Raw genomic sequence first — 20,794 nt, forward strand, 5'->3', positions numbered from 1 at the left:
AGCTATAGATGGGTGATATCCTGAAATCAACAGTTCTGAGAATCCAGCTGAAACCATATAGTATGTTTTCGTATAGATTATGAAGCATTTTATGGGATTACCTAGAAAACAAACCACAATTTATAGCATGATTTTCATAAGATATATTCCAGGTTCCAAACAAACTATAATTATTTTGGATCCTAATACCTATGGGTTAGTCACTTGCTTTATGAGGCAAGCTTTCTTCTAAAATCATTACAGTGGTGAGTTTCAATTTCCTTCTTTTTCTAGATTCACTTTTCTATGTGTCTTAAGTATGATGATGGGAGTATAATTTTTATAAAATGGAAAAGGTTTTAACAATGGTTGGTGAATTAATGTGTCTCTATTGGGACGCAAGAGTGGATTCTTCCTATAGATTTATTTGCATACAAGAGGCTGTCTCGACTGAACAATTTTTTGAAAGAGATCTGCTGCTAAGTAGAAAATAACTTGTCTTTCTATAGTCTGAGGATAGTGGGTCTGGGAAACTGCTAACCTAAATTTTCTCCAGCAGAACCTTGTACAAAATTGACTTACTACCCAAGTTCAAAATGAAATCTTTTGTTCTACTTATGTATAATTGAAACTATCCCGGTATTTTAACTAATTTGTACATACATGTATTGTAACAATATTTTGCCTAACTGATGAACATTTGACTTTATTTTGAACCTGCCACAAGGAAACTGACCTTGGCTTGTGAAGTTGACATACAAATCATCAAGAATGTCCCTGAACATTTTCTCTCAAGATGAAGAAAACATGCAGAAGGGAGGGGCAAGATTCCTCTTTACTGTGAATCTGTTGAGTTCCATTTTCGAGTGTATCCAAGGGCTGTGCTTTGAACAGGCTGCCTACAGGAAACCAGAGTAAGAATGTGACTTAGAAAGCCTTCTGCAATTACTGAAGAAATTTCATTCCTATCTTCAAGTGTCCCAGAAAAACTGCTGATCATCAAGCAAGGTTGGTATCAATCAGGCAAAGTATATGCCTTTCTGAAAATGACTGTTTCTTCACTGAACAAAAACTTAATTTTTCTAGCCAAACAGGAAGTTTCTAATAAGAATTCCATATTTCAATTATGTCATCATATTTTTAATAAATGGTTTCAACATTGGATTGCTAAGTAGTATTACATAAATATTGTTGCTAATTTTTCTTTCCTATGTAGTTTTCTAAGATACCATTTAAGTTTTATTCGGCACAGGAATACTGGATCAACTATTTTATTGTATTTAAGTGATTAATAGTTTATTCACTAATTACTTAGTCTTGTGGAAACAGTTAATAAACTTACTTCTATGCCTTTTCCAAAGAAAGCATTTTTCCCTCAGAGGGTCCAATTTAGTCATAGTAATTTCAGAGTAATTTCATAATTTGGGGGGTAATTTTCTTGTGTTCTGGGGGTCCCCTAGAAGTAAAAATGCCCCCCAAACACCCCACTTGCATTAGACACAGTGTTATTTTTCCTCTTTTCCCCACGTCTATTCCTAGCCTAACCTGAACATGCTAGATCCACCATAATTCTGTATGTACCCTGTGGCTTACAGATAATGGTTAACCCCTCGAGAGATGCTCCCCATGGGGTAGAGTGCTCTGACCTGGATATTCAGGCCCTCTTGTAAGAGGAGCAGTGAAGGCTGAACCCCATTATTAACTGACTTGGGAGATGCAGACAGGACAATATCACCTGCAGACTTCTGGGATGTGCTTATGAGAGGTGTTCTGATGAGCCTCCTTCGAATGTTCTATCAGGCATCAGGATGGCCGGCCTCACAGGGTGTGGTTGAGAGGAAAGGCTTGTAGTCAAGGCTAGGTTTGATTATTGCTTCTAAAACTGACTATGTGACTGGGGCCAAGTTTCTTCACCTCGGCAAGCCTCCGCTTCCTTACCCGAAACATTACTTGTCTCACTGGACTGCTGGGACAATGGAATAAGATGATTCACATCTGAAGAAGGAAGCAGGAATGGAGTGAGTGTAAGACGCAATCAGTACTTTTGCCATGGCCATTGTTCCTGTTGGCTCTCCTCTGGTCTCCAGGTCTGATCTGGGAAACTTGGAGCTTCAGTCATGCTGACTGGCTCCTCCATGTTGCTCTTTGTGCAGCCAGCCATGGACCTCTCTCCCTCTTCATGGTGGGTGTGTTCTTAATTTTAAAATAATGTCTTCAGTTATTTAGCAACAAAATACTTCCTTGACCCCGGCCTGGAGAAGAAGGTAGGTGTTGCTGTTTTGAGGTAGGAGTTGGTGGTGACATGGTGGCACTTATTATATTTACAGCTCAACCTACAGTTCACAGAAATTCAGGTTGTAAATTAGAAGACTCCAAGAGCAAAAATATAATAGATTAGAATGTAAATGGCACTGTCTGACCATCACCAATTCCTGAGCCTTAAAGTAAAATCCAGATCAAATTTCTAAGACAAAAGAAGAGTATAGCTTCTCAAGCGAAATGGAGGCAAAACCCTTGATTGCCTTCTAACTAAACAGTTTCTTCACCCTTAATGGTCTGTTCCCTGAGTAAGTTGATAGGTGATAAAAAGATCTGGAAATAATTATACAAGGAAATATAAGAATAGTTAACTATAGAGTAGATTGATAACTGTTACAGGACTAAAACCAATTGGTCATTCAATTGCTTCCTGGAAACAAAACCACTTAGATAAAACCCAAGAAATAAAAAAATAAAACAAAACAAAAAAACCCCTGATAAACCCATAACACACGCTTTACCACAGGAAGGACTACGAAGTTCTTAATGCTTTTCTCTTGACTATACATATCACTTTCAAAAATTTTTTTTTCAAAATATTTATTTAACACTGAATGTGTGCACTGCGCCAGGCACTGGGGATACCAAGATAGATACTTCCTTGCCTTGAAGAGGGTCCCAATCTCAAGGACCCGATAGTCACTGACGAAGTAGTAATAACACAGTGTACAAGAGAGAGGTGTCTGCAAGGCAGCAGGGAGGGGTTTTGTGTTTGTTCAATCCTTATCTTTCCACAAAAGTTTTGATGGGGGCATGGATGGATACATATTTTGGGGAGGAGAAAAATGTACAGAGCAGCTTCTCAAGGGAAACAGGTTAAACTGGATGAATTGGTTTTGACAAGCGGTAAACAGTAGGGCATTCCAGGCACAGACAGCATCCTGAAGAGCACACAGAGATGGAAAATCTGTGGCTTATGGAAAGATGATAAGGCAGTTTGGCTATAGCTGAAGTATAGGATGATGCCTGGTAGGGAAAAGCTGGAGAAGCAGGTGAGGGCAAACTGTGAAGGGCCAGATCATTGTAGCACTGTGCTAGTTGTGACGGAGAAAAGTGTCTTAATCAGTTCCAGCTGCTATAACAAATTACCATAGGCTGGGCGGCTTAAATGACACTTATTTCTCACAGCCCTGGAGGCTGGAAATCCAAGATCATGGTGCCAGGGTGGTTGGGTTCTGGTAAGTGTCCCTTTCCAGGTTGCAGACAGCTGGCTTCTCAATGTATCCTCACATGGGGTAGAAAAAGACAGCTCTGGCCTCTTAGTCTTCTTTTAAGAGCAAGAATCCTATTCACAGGGCTCCAACCTTGTAACCAAATTATCTGCCAAAGGCCCCGCCTCCAAATCGAATCACTTTGGGGATTAGGGTTTAAATATATGAACTTTGGAGGAACACAAACATTTGTCTATGGCAAACAGAAACTTTGAAACTCCTAACGGTTGCTTCCCACACCCCCCTTTAGTAGTTCCTTTGACGCTACACTCGAGTAAGGGTGGGGGAGTCATTTCTTCTTTTTTAGGTTATCCCTACAACAGTACCTGGCAAGGATTGCTCCTCTCTGGGCTGTTTAGTTTTAACTTTACCAAACGTCAATGGCTACCACTATCTCAGTTTCTACCTCTCAGATAATTTTTACTGAGCAAGGAAAAGAATCAACGATACTGGAGGCAGGGAGAGGGACCAGTGTTATGTAGGCTACAGGAGTCCGGCTATTTTACCCTACTTCCTGGACTTGAAGAACAAGTCAGTACCAGCTGCCATCTTCCTTCTGGAGCAAAGAGTTGGTAAGGCCTTGTTCTCAGCTCACACTCCCTATTTTTATTGAGGGTCTCTTCTGTGCTGTGCACTGAGGACATAGCAGTGAACAACTCAGTGGGCTGCTTCTGGAAAAGCTTAAATCGCAAGGTGCTTTAAGCTTCTTTTAAGTATTATAGAAGAGACAGTATCCAAATCGTATTTGTATCCAAATCTTATTTAAAAAAACAAAAACAAAAACCCCTACGATCACCCTGCATAACAGGTTTATAGTATATTGTATTCTGGTTAAACAAAACAAATATTAGTATTATATGGTAATATCCTTGCAAACCATAAAATGAGAGTCGAAGTGGTTTTTGGAATGGAGTGCTCTTCTACCTAGTTTGAAATCTTAGAAGTGTTAGCCTGCTGTCTTCCAAAATATAACTTTGTTTTAATAAAATGACTGTCGCTATGGCTAGGCTTAATTCTTTAATGCAGCTTGCTTAAAACTCAAAAACCACCTTATAGTCTCAAGGATCCTAGAGAATCCCCATCAGTAAATAGAATTGTATAGATGATAAAATAAGCTTTTTAATTTCTCATAAAGATTTTTTTTTATATATATAAATAGGTGTGATCCGTTTTTAATTCCATTCAGTACGTTGGTGGGTGATTTAGTAATCAAGACTAAGTTCTCTGCAAGCCTAAATTTAAAGCTCCAAGTGGGGGCAATACAGAGAGGAGTGTGTTGTTTTTGTTTGGCAGAGTTTGTTTTCATCGTACAACCCACAGAAAGTGAAGTTGGGTAAAATCTCTTATGTTAGGGATCTGAGAAGCCTGTGGTTTTCAGCTAAAGGCAACTCAGAATGGTGGGGGTATGAAGAGGTTAGGGATTTGTCATTAAAACGTGAGTTAAGGTTAAGAAACGTGGTTTCGGACACGATTAGTTATTAGTGTAAGAAGCCTGCGCCACCCTGTAGTGCAGATCAAACTTCAAGGCTGTGCCTAGGAGGGGGAACAAAGAAGGGTATACAGGGCGAGGGGTGAGTCTGGGCGCGGGAAAGAGCCAGGACCGGGGCCCCGGGGGAGACGGGCTTGAAGGGACGGCGGCATCCCGGCAACAATATGCGGTGCGGGCCGAGGCGCCGGCGGAGCGCATTCGCCTTCTGGAAGAGGTGCGCTGGGCGCCGGCCCGGGTAAGTCGAACCCCCCGCGGGAAGAGGCGGGAGCCGTAGGGCGAGCGGCCGCGAGCTCCTCCCCCGGCGCCTCCGCTCTCTGGGTCAGGACACGGCGGGCCGCGGGGCCGGACGTGGGGACCCGCGGGCTCCGGGCTGCTGTTCGCCCTCTGCCGCTCCGCTCCCGTCCGCCCGGCAGCAGGTCCCGGGTCCCCGCTCTCCGACCGCGGAGAGGCCCGCGCGGCGAGCTCAGGTGCGTGCGGAGGTGGGCAGTGGGCGGCTCGGCGGGCGGAGGCCCGACGCGCCCAGGGTGCGGAGGGCTGAGGCGGCACTTCCGGCGACCGCCGCGGCACTTCCGGCGACCGCCGCGGCACTTCCGGGTCTCGCGGGGTGGCCGCCGCCGACTCTGCGGGGCATCCTTCCGCCGGCGGGCGCCGCGTTGCGCCCTCCGGCTGGCAGAATCGGCTGGCGGTGGCTTTCCCCTGCCGGGGCAGCCCTGTCGAGCAGGCGTCTGGAAGCTTCGGTCCTGGAGCTCGCAGGTGTTTGCACTTAGGCCGCCCGTCGTGGGTGCGTGGGGAGCTGACGGTGTGCTGCCGCGGCCCGGCGGGCCCCTGCAGACCGGAGGAGTTGCAGCCGGAGACACTGGGTCGCCTCATAGCCTCCCCTCCTGGGTCTTACCTTTCAGCCTCCGGCAAACATTTGTGTTGTGTTGTGTTTTGCTCTGACTCCGATCCTCTACCTATTTTACTACAAAAGGAAGGCCAGATTTTCAGTGCCACAAACATTTGCAAATAAGCCAAACATCAGCGAGCCCTGGGTTTAAAAGAAATTATTAAACAGGGAAAATAGAACCTGATGAAATAGTATTTGAATTCACTTAGAAAGTATTAGGTTATCCAGGTCGCTGTGAGGAATCTGCCAATTCATGGTCTCAGAGGTAATCCTTTGGGAAACAAACCTCAGGCCTTGAGTGTAACCCATGATGTTCCTTTCCCCTTCTTGCAAAATTTTTCATGCATCTTCCAAGTACCAGAGTTACATTTTTATGTGCTTCCCCCTAAGATTCTGCTGATGAGTTAAATGAATATATATTGCTAGATACTGCTGAAAACATTGTAATTTGATAAAGCACAATTTCCATTTCTAAAAATTAATTTTAATGTAGAAATTTCTTTAGCGTTAACATTTTGGTGACTTATTACTTCAGTAGGATTCTTGGTTCTCATCTGCAAATAATTATGTATTAACCATTAATTTCAGATGCCAATATTTTTTATTAAAATAATGTCTCATTTTCTATCATTACTAGCACCTTACAAACGAAACTTGTAAGGGGAATAATACTTAACATTTGAATAGTCAATACATTTTTAAATTACTGTGTTTTTATACTAAAGTATAGTGTACACTAGTTTGATAATTAAACATAGAGAAGTTACATAAAAATGTAATATAACCTTTGAAATTATACTGCAGGTAAGCAAGTATTCTGATTTATTACTTTGCTAGCTACTTTTTTTTTTAAGATTTATGTATTTTTAGAGAGAGAGAGTGAGTGCAGGGGACAGGGGCAGAGGGGAGAGGGAGAGTCTTAATTAATTAAGACTCCAAGGTCAGTCTGAGGAGGGGCTCGATCTCACCACCCTGAGCTCATGACCTGAGCGGAAACCAAGAGTCTGGCACCTAACCAACTGTGCCACCCAGGTGCCCCTGCTAGTTACTATTTTTAATGAGTGGCATTTTTCAGATTGGCGGTTTAGAAGCAGGTGTATTTTATACTGATACAAAATTGAAGCATAGCTTGCTCTATTAGTCTCTGATAGTGGCTATTTAAAAGCAATACCTGCCACTGATTGATTCTAGTTTTTCCCCCAGTTGATTTTTATAGTTCTGAAATCCTGAACATCTCTGCGCAGTTCAGCATCCTCCTTCATAGCCTTAGGGATGCTTTCCGAATCTTCCTCATGCAGCAGTACATCCAGGAGTTGTCAGGGTAACAGTTTTCCTGTCCTAGTCAGATGGCCCCTGGGTAAATGACTTGACAGCTGGATGCCTGTTTGCTTATCCGCCATAGAGATAATACTAGGACCTGCCTCCAAGAGATCATTTGGAATTGGTATAATTCCTAAAGAAAAGGTTAAACAAAAATTCATGCTCCCGGCCACCTATTTAAACCTGGGGCAGTCTCAGGGATAAGATCGCCTTCCTAGGTAGACTTTGACTTCCATTTATTTACTTGATTAAATGAAAATAATTTCAAACTAGGCTATGTTTTTTCATGTAAAGTTCAAGGAAGGCCCAGCAGGAATGAGCCAAGAAAGCAATCAGAATAGGAAGATTTCTTTTAATAGACGTCTGGATCAGCATATGAACATTCTGCATTCATCGTTTTATTGACAAAAAGCCAAGAAGATGAAGTTTGATGCATGGTTATTAGATGTAATGCAAATGGAAGTCATGGGCACATAATGACTTTTCTTAATATCTGTTGCCTTTTTGCAATAATCTTTCAAAATAATTTAGTTTGGTGATAAATTTTTTTAATCAGTATACAGCTAATAATAATTACCCACAACTTCAGCTGAATTGATCCCAATCTACTGCTGGCCTGTCTCCTGTTTGGGATAGGAGAGGACGAATGGTTAGACTTACAGTTCCGTTCTACCAATTAGGTAAAAATGCTTTTTGCTTAAAAAAAATTAATTCCAGGCAAACTTCCCTGAGGTCAGGCAGGCCAGATTAAGCACACAGCCTTTCTCCTAGAATCTTTGGCTTTAGAAGAAGGGATTCTTACTCTCTTGGATATAATACTCACCAACATCTGAGGTAATTTCTGGAAAGTTACTATTTTAAAATCATTCATCCTTCTCTTTTACACTGAGACCTGTAATGAAATGGAGCATCCAAATAGGATCCTCCCTGCATTCAATGCATATCCTCTAAATATATTACTTAAGGAATCTGAGAAGACATTCTCTTAGGCAAACTTCTTGGAAATAATCTTATTCACTCTCCCATGTGGCACCATTTGAAGCACCACTTTTAGTTGCTCATTTAGAGTATAAGAAACAATGGCTTGCTCAAGTATGTGGGATCATGGGATATAGACCATAGGAAGGTACGTTTCAGGTATACAACTGAATTCAGAATTCCCATCTTTCCAGTGCTCCTTCCCCTGTTCTCACGCTCAGCTGTTTATTTTGTTTCCTAGTTCACTTGGAACAATGAAGCAACCACAGAGAACTTTCATAAGCTCCCACTGTCACATCTACCCACCTTCCTGAATCTGCTCACATAATCTGCCTTTTCTTTCATTCCTATGAATGAACAGTTTGTGTTTCCATCAAAGGTCAACGTCTGTGCCTGTGTACTGCAGACCATCCGTCCCTCTGCCTTCTCAAGTTTACTGCTGCAGTGATTTTCTGATCTTTTACTTCATCATTTTATCTTCCTTTTTAAAAAAAATTGGATCTTGTCCATGCCCAAATAGAAATGCTATTATTTCTCCATCTTTTTGGCACCATTTTCCAATATAGTCATGACATCATTTCTTCTCTCCTTCCTTGCTGTTTGCCCGTTTGTTCTTTTTTCTCCCTCTTCTGACTTCTTTTGGACTAGTTGAATATCTTTACTATTACATTTTTATCTCCACTCTTGACTTATTATTTATACCTTTATGGAGTTTTTTAAACTGTTCTTGTTTGTTTAGTGTTTGCCCTTGGATTTACAACCGTACATCTTTAACTTACTATTATGACACTGCATTATAATCCAAGACCCTTAAAACAGGAGGTCCTATTTTATCCCCTCCCATACTTTGGGCTATTGTTGTCCTCAGTTTTTACTTCTACATATGTTATAAACGCCATAATTGGTTAATACCATTTTTGCTATAATAAGTGAATGTTTTATAAAGGAATCTTAAAGTGAGAAAATTGACTTTAATATTCACTCTCATATTTGCCATTACTGATGTAATTCATCTTCTGTGTAGATTTAGGTTTCTATCTGTTATCATTTTCCTTCTACCTGAAGAACCTCTGTTAGCATTTCTTGTAGTGTGTGTCTGATGGCAATGAATTCTCTCAACTTTTCTTTGTCAAAAAAGTATTTGTTTGGGATGCCTAGGTGGCTCAGTCGTTAAGCGTCTGCCTTGGATTCAGGTCATGATCCCGGGGTCCTGGGATCGAGTCCGGCATTGGCCCCTTGCTCAGCCGGGAGTCTGCTTCTCCCTCCGCCTGCTTGTGCACTCTCTCTCTCTCTGACAAATAAATAAATAAAATCTTTAAAAAAAAATAACCACTTTAAAAAGTTTTTGTTTTACCCTCATTTTTGGAAAATATTTCACTGGGTATAGAAATGTAAGTTGACAGTTTCTTCCAGTACTTTTAAAGATGACACTCCATTGGTTTTTTTTTTTTTGCCTGAATAGTTTCTAAGGTGATTCACTGAGACAACGTGTGTTGTAATCTCATCCTTTTTTATCTGTAAACATGATGTCATTTTTCCCCACTGACTACTTTTAAGATTCCTTCTTTATCACTGGTTTTCAGTGTTTTTGTCTAATTTGGAAATTTTTTGGCCATTTTTCTTTCAAATACTTTGTATACCCCTTTTTCGTCCCTTTAACTTGAACTATATATGTTTTAGACTGCTCGATATTGCCATAGGCTGTGCTTGGCTTTTCATTTTTTTGTTTCTTAGTCTTAATATGTGTGTGTGGTGTATGTATATACACATAGTTTTTAATTTTTAAAAATTTTTTAAATTTAAAAATTTTTAAATTTTTTCATTTCTGTGTTTCATTTTATATGGTGTCTTAGTCCATTGGAGCTGTTGTAACAAAATACCATAGACTGAGTGGCAACAGAAGATTTATTACAGAACAACAGAAATTTATATCTCACATTTCTAAACCCAGGAAATCCAGGATCAAGGCACTGGCAGATTCATTGTCTTATGAAGGCCAATTGGTTCATAGATGGCACCCTCTCCTTATAACTTTACAAGGTGGAAGGGTGGAGGGGTATCTGGGGGTTCTGTTTTATGAGTGCCCTAATCTCATTTATGAAGACTGCCTCCTGAAGTCCCCACCTCCTAACAGTATTACCGTGGGAATTAAGATCTCAACATATGGATCTAGAGAGGACACAAACATTTAGTCTTTAGTAGATGGTTTCTGTTGCTTTGTCTTTAGGTTTGCTGACTTTTTTCTCCACAATGCTTTTTCTTCTATTAATCTCATTCAATAAAATTTTATTTCAGATATTTTATTTTTCATCTCCAGAAGTTCTATTTGGTTCTGCTTAATACCTTCTATTTCTCTCATCATGTTTATGTGTTTCTTTAACATATTTTTAATATTTATATTAAATAGTGAACATATTTGTAATAGTTGTTTTAACATCTGTCTGCTAATTACATCATCTCTGTCATTTTCCTGCTTCTTTATGTATTGAGTAATTTTTGATTGGATGATCAACACTGCAATTTTATGTCATTGCGTTCTGAACTTTTTCAATTCCTTTAAAGAGTTTTGGACTTTCTCTTGGATGCAGTTAAATTATTTGTGAATTAGTTTGATCCTTTGGAGGCTCGTTTTTAATCTGTTTTAGAGTAAGTCTAAATAGATCTTAACTCTAGGGTTAATTAGGCCTCATTTCCAAGGCATTACCCCTCTGAGATCTCTACTGAAAGCCTCAGATATTTGGTAAACACTCTCTACTCTGGCTGGGGGGAATTTGTATAATCTTTAGGAATAGTTAGGTTGATAGATTCCTGGAAATTGTTCATTTGCCTGTCCTGATGGGGTTTGACTATGCATGTTCAGACTGGTGTTTGCAAAGTACTGGATATTGATGGGAAGATAATTTGGGGAACTTCAAAGTGTGTAAAGAAGCCGCACTATATTTTATTCTAAACACAGAAGTTTATTACAGTACTAACATACTTACTGCCATTTTAAAGTCTTGGAAGGAAAAGGACTTTATATTATTATAAATATATTTACATTATATTATTATATTTTATATACTTATTTATATAATATATATTTGTATATAATATATGTTTATTTAATAATATATTATGAATTATATTATATTATACTATTGTTTTCCATTAATGGTCTTCTGATTTTAAGAACAGAGATAAACAATAAAACTTGTGAAGATGGGATATACCAAAGAAAAATTATGGTGCATTTAGTCAGAGTAGCTGAGTTTATGTGGAATTAGGCAGGCTAACGCTTGAGCCTTGAACGTAAAACAGTGAAAGTTCAGATGGAAAGAAGAGTCAAAGAAAGGACATTTTTGCTACTTTAAAAAAGAGGAAAACTTGAAAGAAAATAAAAATATTAAGTCCTCAGGCAGAAATAGAAATGTAAAGAGCAGAGGCCTTCTGGGTCAAAAGAAGAAAGGAGATGAAGCCTGCATGTGTTAGCATTTTTGCTCTGCATGCTGAAAAAAAAAGAGATGAGGTGGGTTATAAACTTGCCAGAGCTCCTGATATATTTTATATTCCAAATCCTTGGGCTTTTAAAATGTTTATTACTCTAAGTATATGTGTGAACTGGGTACTAAGAAAAAGCTCCTTGGACTTCCTTAAAGATTGGGTAAGACTCAGAAATCAGCATACTAATTTTATACAGATAAAGGGTGCAAACACAGTTAAGCACAACTTGAATTCTCAAATAGCTTTTTTTTTTCAGAAATCTATAATGATGCTTTTACCACTATACATCATACTCTTTAAAAATTCAGATCAGTCATGTAGAATACAAATTCTGAATTAAAATTGAAACTTTACACTGGACTTCAGTGATATCCTTAAAGTAAATCTTTCGATGGGGCCACATACAATTTAGGGGTAAATATATTATACTTATTATTATTTATAAATTTTAGTTTATGATTTATCGTGTGTGTGTGTGTGTGTCTGTGATGTAGACTTGACTTCTCTTGATTGAGAAAGCTTTAATATTTTTGTCTTGGGCGAAGACAGAAACTACATTCATTTACATTTATGCTTTCAATTTTAGAAACAAAACCCAAGAAATGCCTCATTCCGCAAACAAAGAACTGATACTTGGCATCATGGTGGGAACTACTGGAATCAGCTTGCTTCTTTTGTGGTACCACAAGGTTCGTAAATCAAGGACAACATTGAATTTACCTAACTTTCTTTCCATGGGTAGTAAGTTTGATTCCGTGACTTTTCAAGATGAAATGTGTAATGGCCAAGGAACAGCCGCGATCTTTCAAGGAAGGCAGCTTCAGATATTGGAGAAGTTAAACGAATTACTGACAAATATGGAAGAACTCAAAGAGGAAATCAGAGTTCTTAAAGAAACCATTCCAAAGCTGGAGGGATATATACAAGGTGAACTTGGAGGGAGGATAACTGTACATAAGATAAGTCCTCAGCACAGAGGTAGAAAAAGAAGGCTTGCCACAGTTCAAAGTTCTGGAACAAGCAATAGTTCAGAGGAAGCAGAAAGTGAAGGAGGGTAAGTTTCTTGATGATGTTTCCCATGCTGAATTGATTATTTATTTCATTTTTGCTATTATTTAGGTACTTTCATTATGCATTTCCAGTTATGTATTTTGCTACAAATAAGATTAAAAAAAGAAATGATTTTTTGGCTTACATCATAATTAAAACTATATTCAATAGTGGTCTGTATTTAAGATAGTTTAGACTGCAATGACAAAAAGAATTTAAGTGACTTACTAGCACCAGGTACCATCATGTGAGTAATAAAAAAGTCATTCATTGTTTGCCAAAATGTGTAACCTATTTTTATATGTGGCAATGGTGTCACCCCTTATATAAGAACTGTACAAGAAGTGCTCTCAGCTAGAACTTTCTGTGATGACGGAAAAGGTCTAAATCTATGCAGCCAATACGGTAGCCATTAGCCACCTTAGCCATTAAGCACCTGAAATGTAGCTAGTGCAAATGAGAAACTGAATTCTTAATCTTATTTAATTGTAATTAATTTAAATAGCCATGGGACTGGTGGCTTATGGAATTGGGTAGTGAAGACCTAAAAAGATTTGAGAAGGTACAAGTGATTCAGTTTCATCCTCACCATCCTCAGTGGTAAACCTTTGAATTCTAAAACCAAGAACATAAAAAATATTCTTTTAGAAGAAAAACAAATGATTTATGAGTTTAAAAAAAACCTGTGCCCAGCTAGTGTTTCTGAGGTGTAAAATAGGCAAGTAAATAAAGAATCACTAGAGGTTCTTTAGGGCAGGGACACTGTGTTTATCTTGTTATATTCTTAACACCTTGCTCTTGTACCTAGCACAGAGTAGATGCCAATAAATATTTCACGAATGAGTGAGTGCTCTGCTAAATCACCATGGAATTGGGAGAAGAGAGGGGAAGGGAGAAGAGAGGAAACAAAGGGTAGGGATAAAAGTGTGATTTCATAGATAAAGAAATGTAAATGGTGGATCAAGTCTTTGATATCATGCTAGGACTGGAATTACTTAGCATTTTTATATGTGAACTGGAGACATAACTCTATGAAAAATCTTTCAGATAGGGAAGAGCCACAAGTGGTAGATCTAGATAACAGGAAGGTTTTAAACATTTGTGTTCCTGAACAACGACAAGTTGTAGACTGATTTTAAAATTGGCAGTAGAGTGTTTAAAAGGAATTGAAAAGAGTTCTAAATATTCCAGAACTGTAACTCTGAAAAGGCCCTGTAAATTATTAAGGGTATAGAGAACAACAGCTTTGTACTCCAATGAGGACAAAGATCCCAACACAACATTGTACATCGATGAGTTATTGAAGACCAGCAATGGTTATCATACCTTTATGTAAATCTAGGGCATTTCCTCATGAGGAATCCTGTGTGCAACTTTGGCAAGCACATCTTCAAAAGGACATAATGGAGCTAAGGACTAGCCAGAGAAGATCCCCTGACTGGGAGGAGAGATGGCAGTCCTGGTAAAGGAGTGGAGGCCAAAAGGCTGAATATGCCCTTCATCTAAAAAGACCCAGGTTAGATTGAGCACAGGCTTGTTCAAGAACTTCTAAAATTCTAGGAAGAGAGGCACCTTTCATAAGTTTACGATAAGTTTGGGACAGTCAGAGAAAGACAATTATCATATGGTTTCACTCATATGTGGAATATAGGAAATAGCTCAGAGGACAATCGGGGAAGGGAGGGAAAACTGAACGGGAAGAAATCAGAGGGGGAGACAAATGATGAGAGACTCTTAATTACAGGAAACAAACTGAGGGTTGCTGGAGGGGAGGCGGGTAGAGGGAAGGGGTAACTGGGTGATGGGCATTAAGGAGACCACGTGATGTGATGAGCACTGGGTGTTATACACAACTGATGAATTATTGAATACTACATCTGAAACTAATGATGTACTATATGTTGGCTAATTGAAATTAAAATTAAAAAAAAGATAAGTTTGGACAAATGAAAACAAGGTAACTGTGGTACTTAATTAACTTCAAGTAATGGTTATAGGCATACATTGTTTATGTGAGTTCAAGAAGGATTTGTGAAATTTATAAATAACAGTCACAGATGGCTAATAAAAACTTTTAAGATTGATGTCAGGTAAGATATTTCCCCTTCTTGCTGTATCCTGGGTGCCTTTGTTAGCAATAGAATACTAGGATAGAGGCAAGGGAGCCCTAATGACTTGGACTAGATTACGGTGAATGGCCCTTAATACAGCAGAGGGAAACTTTTTCCTATTTAGCTATACTTCAATAAAATAAACAAAACAAGCAAACAGATACTTAATGTGGATTTTTTTTGAGAGAGGAAGAAGATACAGAAAGATTTAATACCTCTTTCTAAATAAAAAAACCTAGAGACAAACTTTTTAAATAAATAATGTACTTTTTAAAAACAAGGTCTCTATAAAGTATATTTGTGTAAATTTTAGATTGCCTCTCCTGATAAACCTCCCAGGCAACAGAAATGACTGGTCATGGTAAGATACAGTCCTAGCCCCATTAACATATTTAAGTTGAGATGTATACATCTTAGTGTCCTTGACAGCAAAATTAAAACATCAAATGATAATTGCATGTTCCATATATAAAGTTTATCTTTTACCAAAGGTTCCTGGAGCTTTTGACTTCTTTTAGTAAAAAAGGTGCCAGTCACAATTTGCTGACACTGTTCTTTCTACGCAAGAAGAGGGAAGAAACGAATTATATCCTTAAGTGGTATCAAAACCTTGAGTGGGTAGATCAGTAGAACGCATTTTCTGCCAACAGTACCTTCTGCATGCCTGTCTTAGTACACAGCATCCTTGTGGATATAGGGATTTATGCCTTTTTTGGACTTAGCTAATTTCATCTACTTCATTGTGGAGGTGATGGTGCCAGAGGCTCAAATTCTCATAATGTGGCCATCAGAGGGCCTGTCAAATTTTTTCCTTTTCCTTCTTAGCACTAGTGTGAACATCTTGGAAGGCATCTGTGCTTCTTGGTAATATTATGTTTCGACGGATTTTGTTTTTGTCCCTGCTCCAAGACTTGGAGTCAGCCACTGCCTTGGCAGCATTGGTTCCTTTCAGGGAAAAATAGTACTAGACAGTAGCAGCTGGGTGTGCAGACACGTACTGTTTGTAGGCAGGATGATACCAGAGCTTGTTTGGGCCCATTTAGGGTCAGGGTAAAGAAAAATAGTTTTAAATATTTTCCACATCATGAGTTCACATTGGTGTTTTCAGCTTAAACAGAAGTCCTTCCTTATTTCTGAAAACTTTTTAGCTCATTTTCCTTTTCAAGCTGCTCACTGCTCTTTTTTCTGCCAACCTTTATCTGTATTGCTCTATCGAACCGTGGGTTTAAAAAGTTATTTAAATCACAATGTTATGTGGAGGTGCCTCAAAAAATTAAAAATAGAGCTACCCTATGACCCAGCAATTGCACTCCTGGGTATTTACCCCAAAGACACAGATGTAGTGAAAAGAAGGGCCATATGCACCCCAATGTTCATAGCAGCAATGTCTGCAATAGCCAAACTGTGGAAAGAGCCGAGATGCCCTTCAACGATGAATGGACAAAGAAGATGTGGTCCATATATACAATGGAATGTCACTCAGCCATCAGAAAGGATGAATACCCAACTTTTACATCAACATGGATGGGACTGGAGGAGATTATGCTAAGTGAAATAAGTCCAGCAGAGAAAGTCAATTATCATATGGTTTCACTTATTCGTGGAACATAAGGAATAGTATGGAGGACATTAGGAGAAGGAAGGGAAAAATGAAGGGGGGGGCAATCGGAGGGAGAGATGAACCAGGAGAGACTATGGACTCTGAGAAACAAACTGAGGGTTCTAGAGGGGAGGGGGGTGGGGGGATGGGTTAGCCCGGTGATGGGTATTAAGGAGGGCACGTACTGCATGGAGCACTGGGTGTTACATGAAAACAATGAAGCGTGGGTCACCACCACATCAAAAACTAATGATGTATTGTATGGTGACTAACATAACATAATAAAATAAAAGTTGAAAAAAAATTTTTAAAAATCACAATGTTATGTAAAGCTTTAGAAAGCTCTCTTTCAAAAGGTCGTCTTGTTCCACTTTAGATTAAAGTAATATCCCATAATAAATTCATAGTTCTTCATTTTAAGTGAGCTTTATGAAGAATAGATGTGTTTCAGGAAGGCTGGGTGGTTCAGTCCGTTAAGCGGCTGCCTTCGGCTCAGGTCATGATCTTGGGGTCCTGGGATCAAGCCCCGCATCGGGCTCCCTGCTCTGCGGGGACCCTGCTTCTCCCTCTCCCTTTGCCCCTCTCCCTGGCTCGTGCTCACTCTCTCTTTCTCTCAAATAAATAAAATCTTTAAAAAAAAAAAAGGACTAGATGTGTTTCATTATTAGATAAATCAGGGTTGTATAGAAATCCTACAGGCCTTCTTTCTTTTTTTCTTGATGTAGGTATTTTCCTTTTAGTGTTAAGTTCATATGATAGCTTCAGATAGTATCAACAGACACACAATTATTTGAAAAGAAAAACCCCACAAATCTACCCCCAAAAGAATACCAAGCCATAATACATGCCACAATACCTAGTACCTTAGATATTACTCTACAAATAGAGGATGGTGATGCCAGCAAGGCCACAGACAGAAACAGGCTTTTTGAGATTTTATTTAAAACTACTTAAATTTTAAATTTTCAGGGCACCTGATGGCACAGTCAGTTAAGCATCCAACTCTTGATTTCAGCTCAGCTTATGATCTTGGGGTTGTGAGATCGAGCCTTGCCTTGGGCTCTACGCTCAGCAGGGAGTCTGCTTGGGATTCTCTCTCTCCCTCTCCTTCTGCCCCTCCCCTGCTCGCTCACTTTTGCTCTCTCTCAAATAAATAAATAAATCCTTTAAAAAATCCTTAAATTTTCATTTCATGAGCCAAAATATAGTCTTTGCCTTTTGTTCATTTGCATTTTTTATTCTTACTATTATTTACTTCTGCCAAGTCAGTTTTACTGTTGGACTTCAATTTCTCAAGGCTTTGAAAGACAAATTCAGATATTCATGATGTGGTACTTCTGTATTCTTTCATGTTGTAGAAGAGCACATTTGCCACACAAAAAATTGTTTTCTGTTTATGATTTTTAAAAATAAAACCTTACCACATAAATGAAATTCTTTTTGTAGTCCTTTCTCTTGGAGGTAACCATTATCTTAAAGTTGGCACAGATTCTTCCTTTGAAAGTTTGAATGTTTCTCCTATATGTGTATGATTATATCAACAATGAATAAATGGTGCTTGGTTCTTAAAATTTACATAAAAGGCATTATATGGTATACAACATTTTGTAACTTGCTTTTGCATCAAATGTTTCTTTAAGATTTTTCCAGATTGACGTATATAAATTTATTTCATTCTTTTCTGTTGCTATTTTGCATTCCATTGTATGAAATGCCTTAATTTATTTCCCTATAGATGGATGTTTATTTAGGTCACCATCTTTTGGTTCTTCTAAACAATGCTTTATTGAACACCTTTATATTTTTTAGGCACATGTGGAATAATTTCAAAGTTTATACTTAGAAGTGGATGCTGAGTTATAGACCAAATATAGTGTTATGATATATTACTAAACTATTCCTCAGAGTGTGCCAGTATATGAGAATTCTTATTTTCCCATACAAATTTATATAGTTAGACTTTTTAATTTTAGGCAAACTGATGGAGATGAAGTAGTAACTAATCATTATTTCAGTTTGTATTTCCCCCGAACACTAGTAAGATTGGGCATCTCATCATAGTTTATTTGTATTTTGGTCTTCTCATCTATGAATTTCTTTTAAAAATGAAATAATAAAGGAAGGTAACACTAAGAGTTGGTGTCCTCTTTATTGATTCTCTGAGAGGGTCCACTCTATGCCAGGCACTGTGTAAGCTCTCCAGGTACATTAGGAAACAAAACAAAGTCTTCCAAGTCAAATACAGATTTTTTTAAACAATGTAACAGAATGTTAAAGAGAGATACTGTGTTCTAATTTTAACCAGAGTCTCAAAGGCCAAGAACAGAGTGACAAGGTCCAGGTCCCCTTGCATTCTAGACCCTCCTGGGCAGGACTTGCCAAAAGATGGAAGCCATTGCCAGAGTGAGCATTCACCCACCAGTAGCCTGTGAAAGGAAGCAGCTGAAGGGCTGAGAGAAGCATTTCTTCAGGGAAAGTCGTTCCTGTGCTGGGCATCCCACCAGTATGTGTATGATGCTGAATGCTGTAGGAACGGATGGCATTGCTCAGGCAGAATGTGTCGCACGGGAAGAGCGACAAGGTAGAGTGCAGAGCCTCTTGGCACCAGTACCGAGGGAGTGGGCAGAAGTGGGGTACCATGCCTTTGGTGTTCTATCTAAAAAGTCATTGCCAGACCCAAATTTATCTAGGTTTTCTCCTGTGGTGTCATCTCCGAGTTTTATAGTTTTGCATTTTATATTTAGGTCTGTGTTCCATTTTGAGTTAATGTCTGTGAAGCGTAGAAGGTCTGCATGACTGACCACTCTTTGTCTCAGCCATATGTCAGGATTGTGGGGAGAAACCCTGAGGAATGAGGTGATGTTCCCCTCCAGGACCAACAGCACATTTAGCAGATTTGCTTACTGCTTGGGGTAAGTGTAGTGGGTTCCCTAAGCTCAGCGTTCCTTTCTTTGTAACACAAATCAGTGCAAATGCAGGAGTCTCCAGGCCCTCTGTGTTGCCCTTGTGGGACCTGGAGTCTGGGAGAACCAGCACAAATATGCCAGTGATTATACTGTTGGATTTGCTGTGCGTAATAAAGTCCTCTTCTTCTGACCCAAGAACCATTTGTGAGACATTAACTGATTAAGGTATTAGCTTATATGTAGGGTAAAATTAGATCACCAAACTGACAATTATATGATGAAAATGAGAGAGCATTAGGCCTTCGAAAACTAATTTGTTCAGAGGTTTCCCAAAGAAGATTGTTAGGAATGGAACAAAATCAGAAGGTAGTAGCAGGGTATTCAGGATATCGAGAAGTAAAAAAGTTTATATTTGAGGCAGTGTTTTATGTCATTACTGGCTTGACAAACATACCTATTATATGATAGGGCTTCAAGTTGGTTTGGAAAAGGAGAGGACAATATTTCTTTTCTGATACCTCTATTACCCTTGTCTTTAAATGGATATAAGTTGTTTCAAAGAGTTAGAAACAGTAACAGAGCAGATCTCTGTAATCTGTGCATCTGGCCCACATGATCAGATGGCATGCTTTACTGCCAACATAGACAAAGCTTATCTCATTCTGGGGGGCAATGATGTTGGCTATTTAGGTTTGTTGGTTTGGTTTTTTTCCTTCTCCATATATCTTTGGACCAAAGTCTGTAATGGTGACTTTTCCATATCACTGGAGGGTATAAAAACCCAGGGTGAAGAGTGTTCATGTGAAAGTAGAATGAATTAGTAAGCCAGGGATGTGTAGGGCGGCCAGTGAGAGAGACAGTCCCAAGCAAAAGATCGTGCAGGTATTATATATGTTACTGCCTTCATGCTGTTTTCTTGTCCCTTGATTTATTGGCTGACACCTTGAACACGGTGAAGTTACAATACACATTACCCCTTCACAAGAATTGCAGCTTTTCAGAAAGGCAAGCCACAGAACAATTTCATCCGAACCTGATGTCATAAGATTCTAGAGTCTGCTGTCATCACATTCTGTGTTATTGCCATGTTAATTCCACACGCAGCTTAAGTGTTCAGTCTTCTGACCTGTTCCACCTACACAGGGCATTTTATGGCTTAAGGATGATGGCTTAGGAAGGAAGGGAGAGATTTACTTTGGATTAAATTCAATATGGGAAAATGCTTAAGGTAAGCCTTTAAAAAGAAAAGAAAAACCCCCACTGGTCCATATATTTCATGTGCTAAAGAACATTGACATGTTCATGAACCCAGCTTTAACACTTCCTTTAGTTTCCCATAATAACTAAGTATGAGGACTAGCTGGATGTTTATCTGAAGTATTCTCTCCAGAGCAGTCTTACTTCATCCATGGTTAATATTTTAAAATATATTAGTCAACAGGGCATACATTTATTCTACTTG

The 20,794-nt window shown here is 39.0% G+C and overlaps 1 protein-coding gene across 9 annotated transcripts in view; it reads left to right on the plus strand.

The window, feature by feature from the left end:
- The first annotated feature begins 775 nt into the window (after nt 1–775).
- Nucleotides 776–20,794, plus strand: part of RMDN2 (regulator of microtubule dynamics 2) — an 80,142-nt gene continuing 60,123 nt past the window's right edge. For 2 of the 9 annotated variants that reach the window (XM_027622468.1, XM_027622469.1), the window contains exon 1: nt 20,403–20,560. In XM_027622468.1, coding sequence (XP_027478269.1) covers nt 20,544–20,560 — 17 coding nt within the window. In that variant the 5' untranslated portion in view covers nt 20,403–20,543. Of the gene's footprint in view, nt 988–2,020; nt 2,162–3,779; nt 4,082–4,944; nt 5,234–5,311; nt 5,466–12,251; nt 12,720–20,402; nt 20,561–20,794 lie in introns of those variants that run through there. The other 7 variants (XM_027622472.1, XM_027622475.1, XM_027622474.1 and 4 more) reach the window with 7 other exon arrangements.

This window comes from Zalophus californianus, chromosome 8 (assembly GCF_009762305.2).
Source record: "Zalophus californianus isolate mZalCal1 chromosome 8, mZalCal1.pri.v2, whole genome shotgun sequence".
Classification (NCBI taxonomy): domain Eukaryota; kingdom Metazoa; phylum Chordata; class Mammalia; order Carnivora; family Otariidae; genus Zalophus; species Zalophus californianus.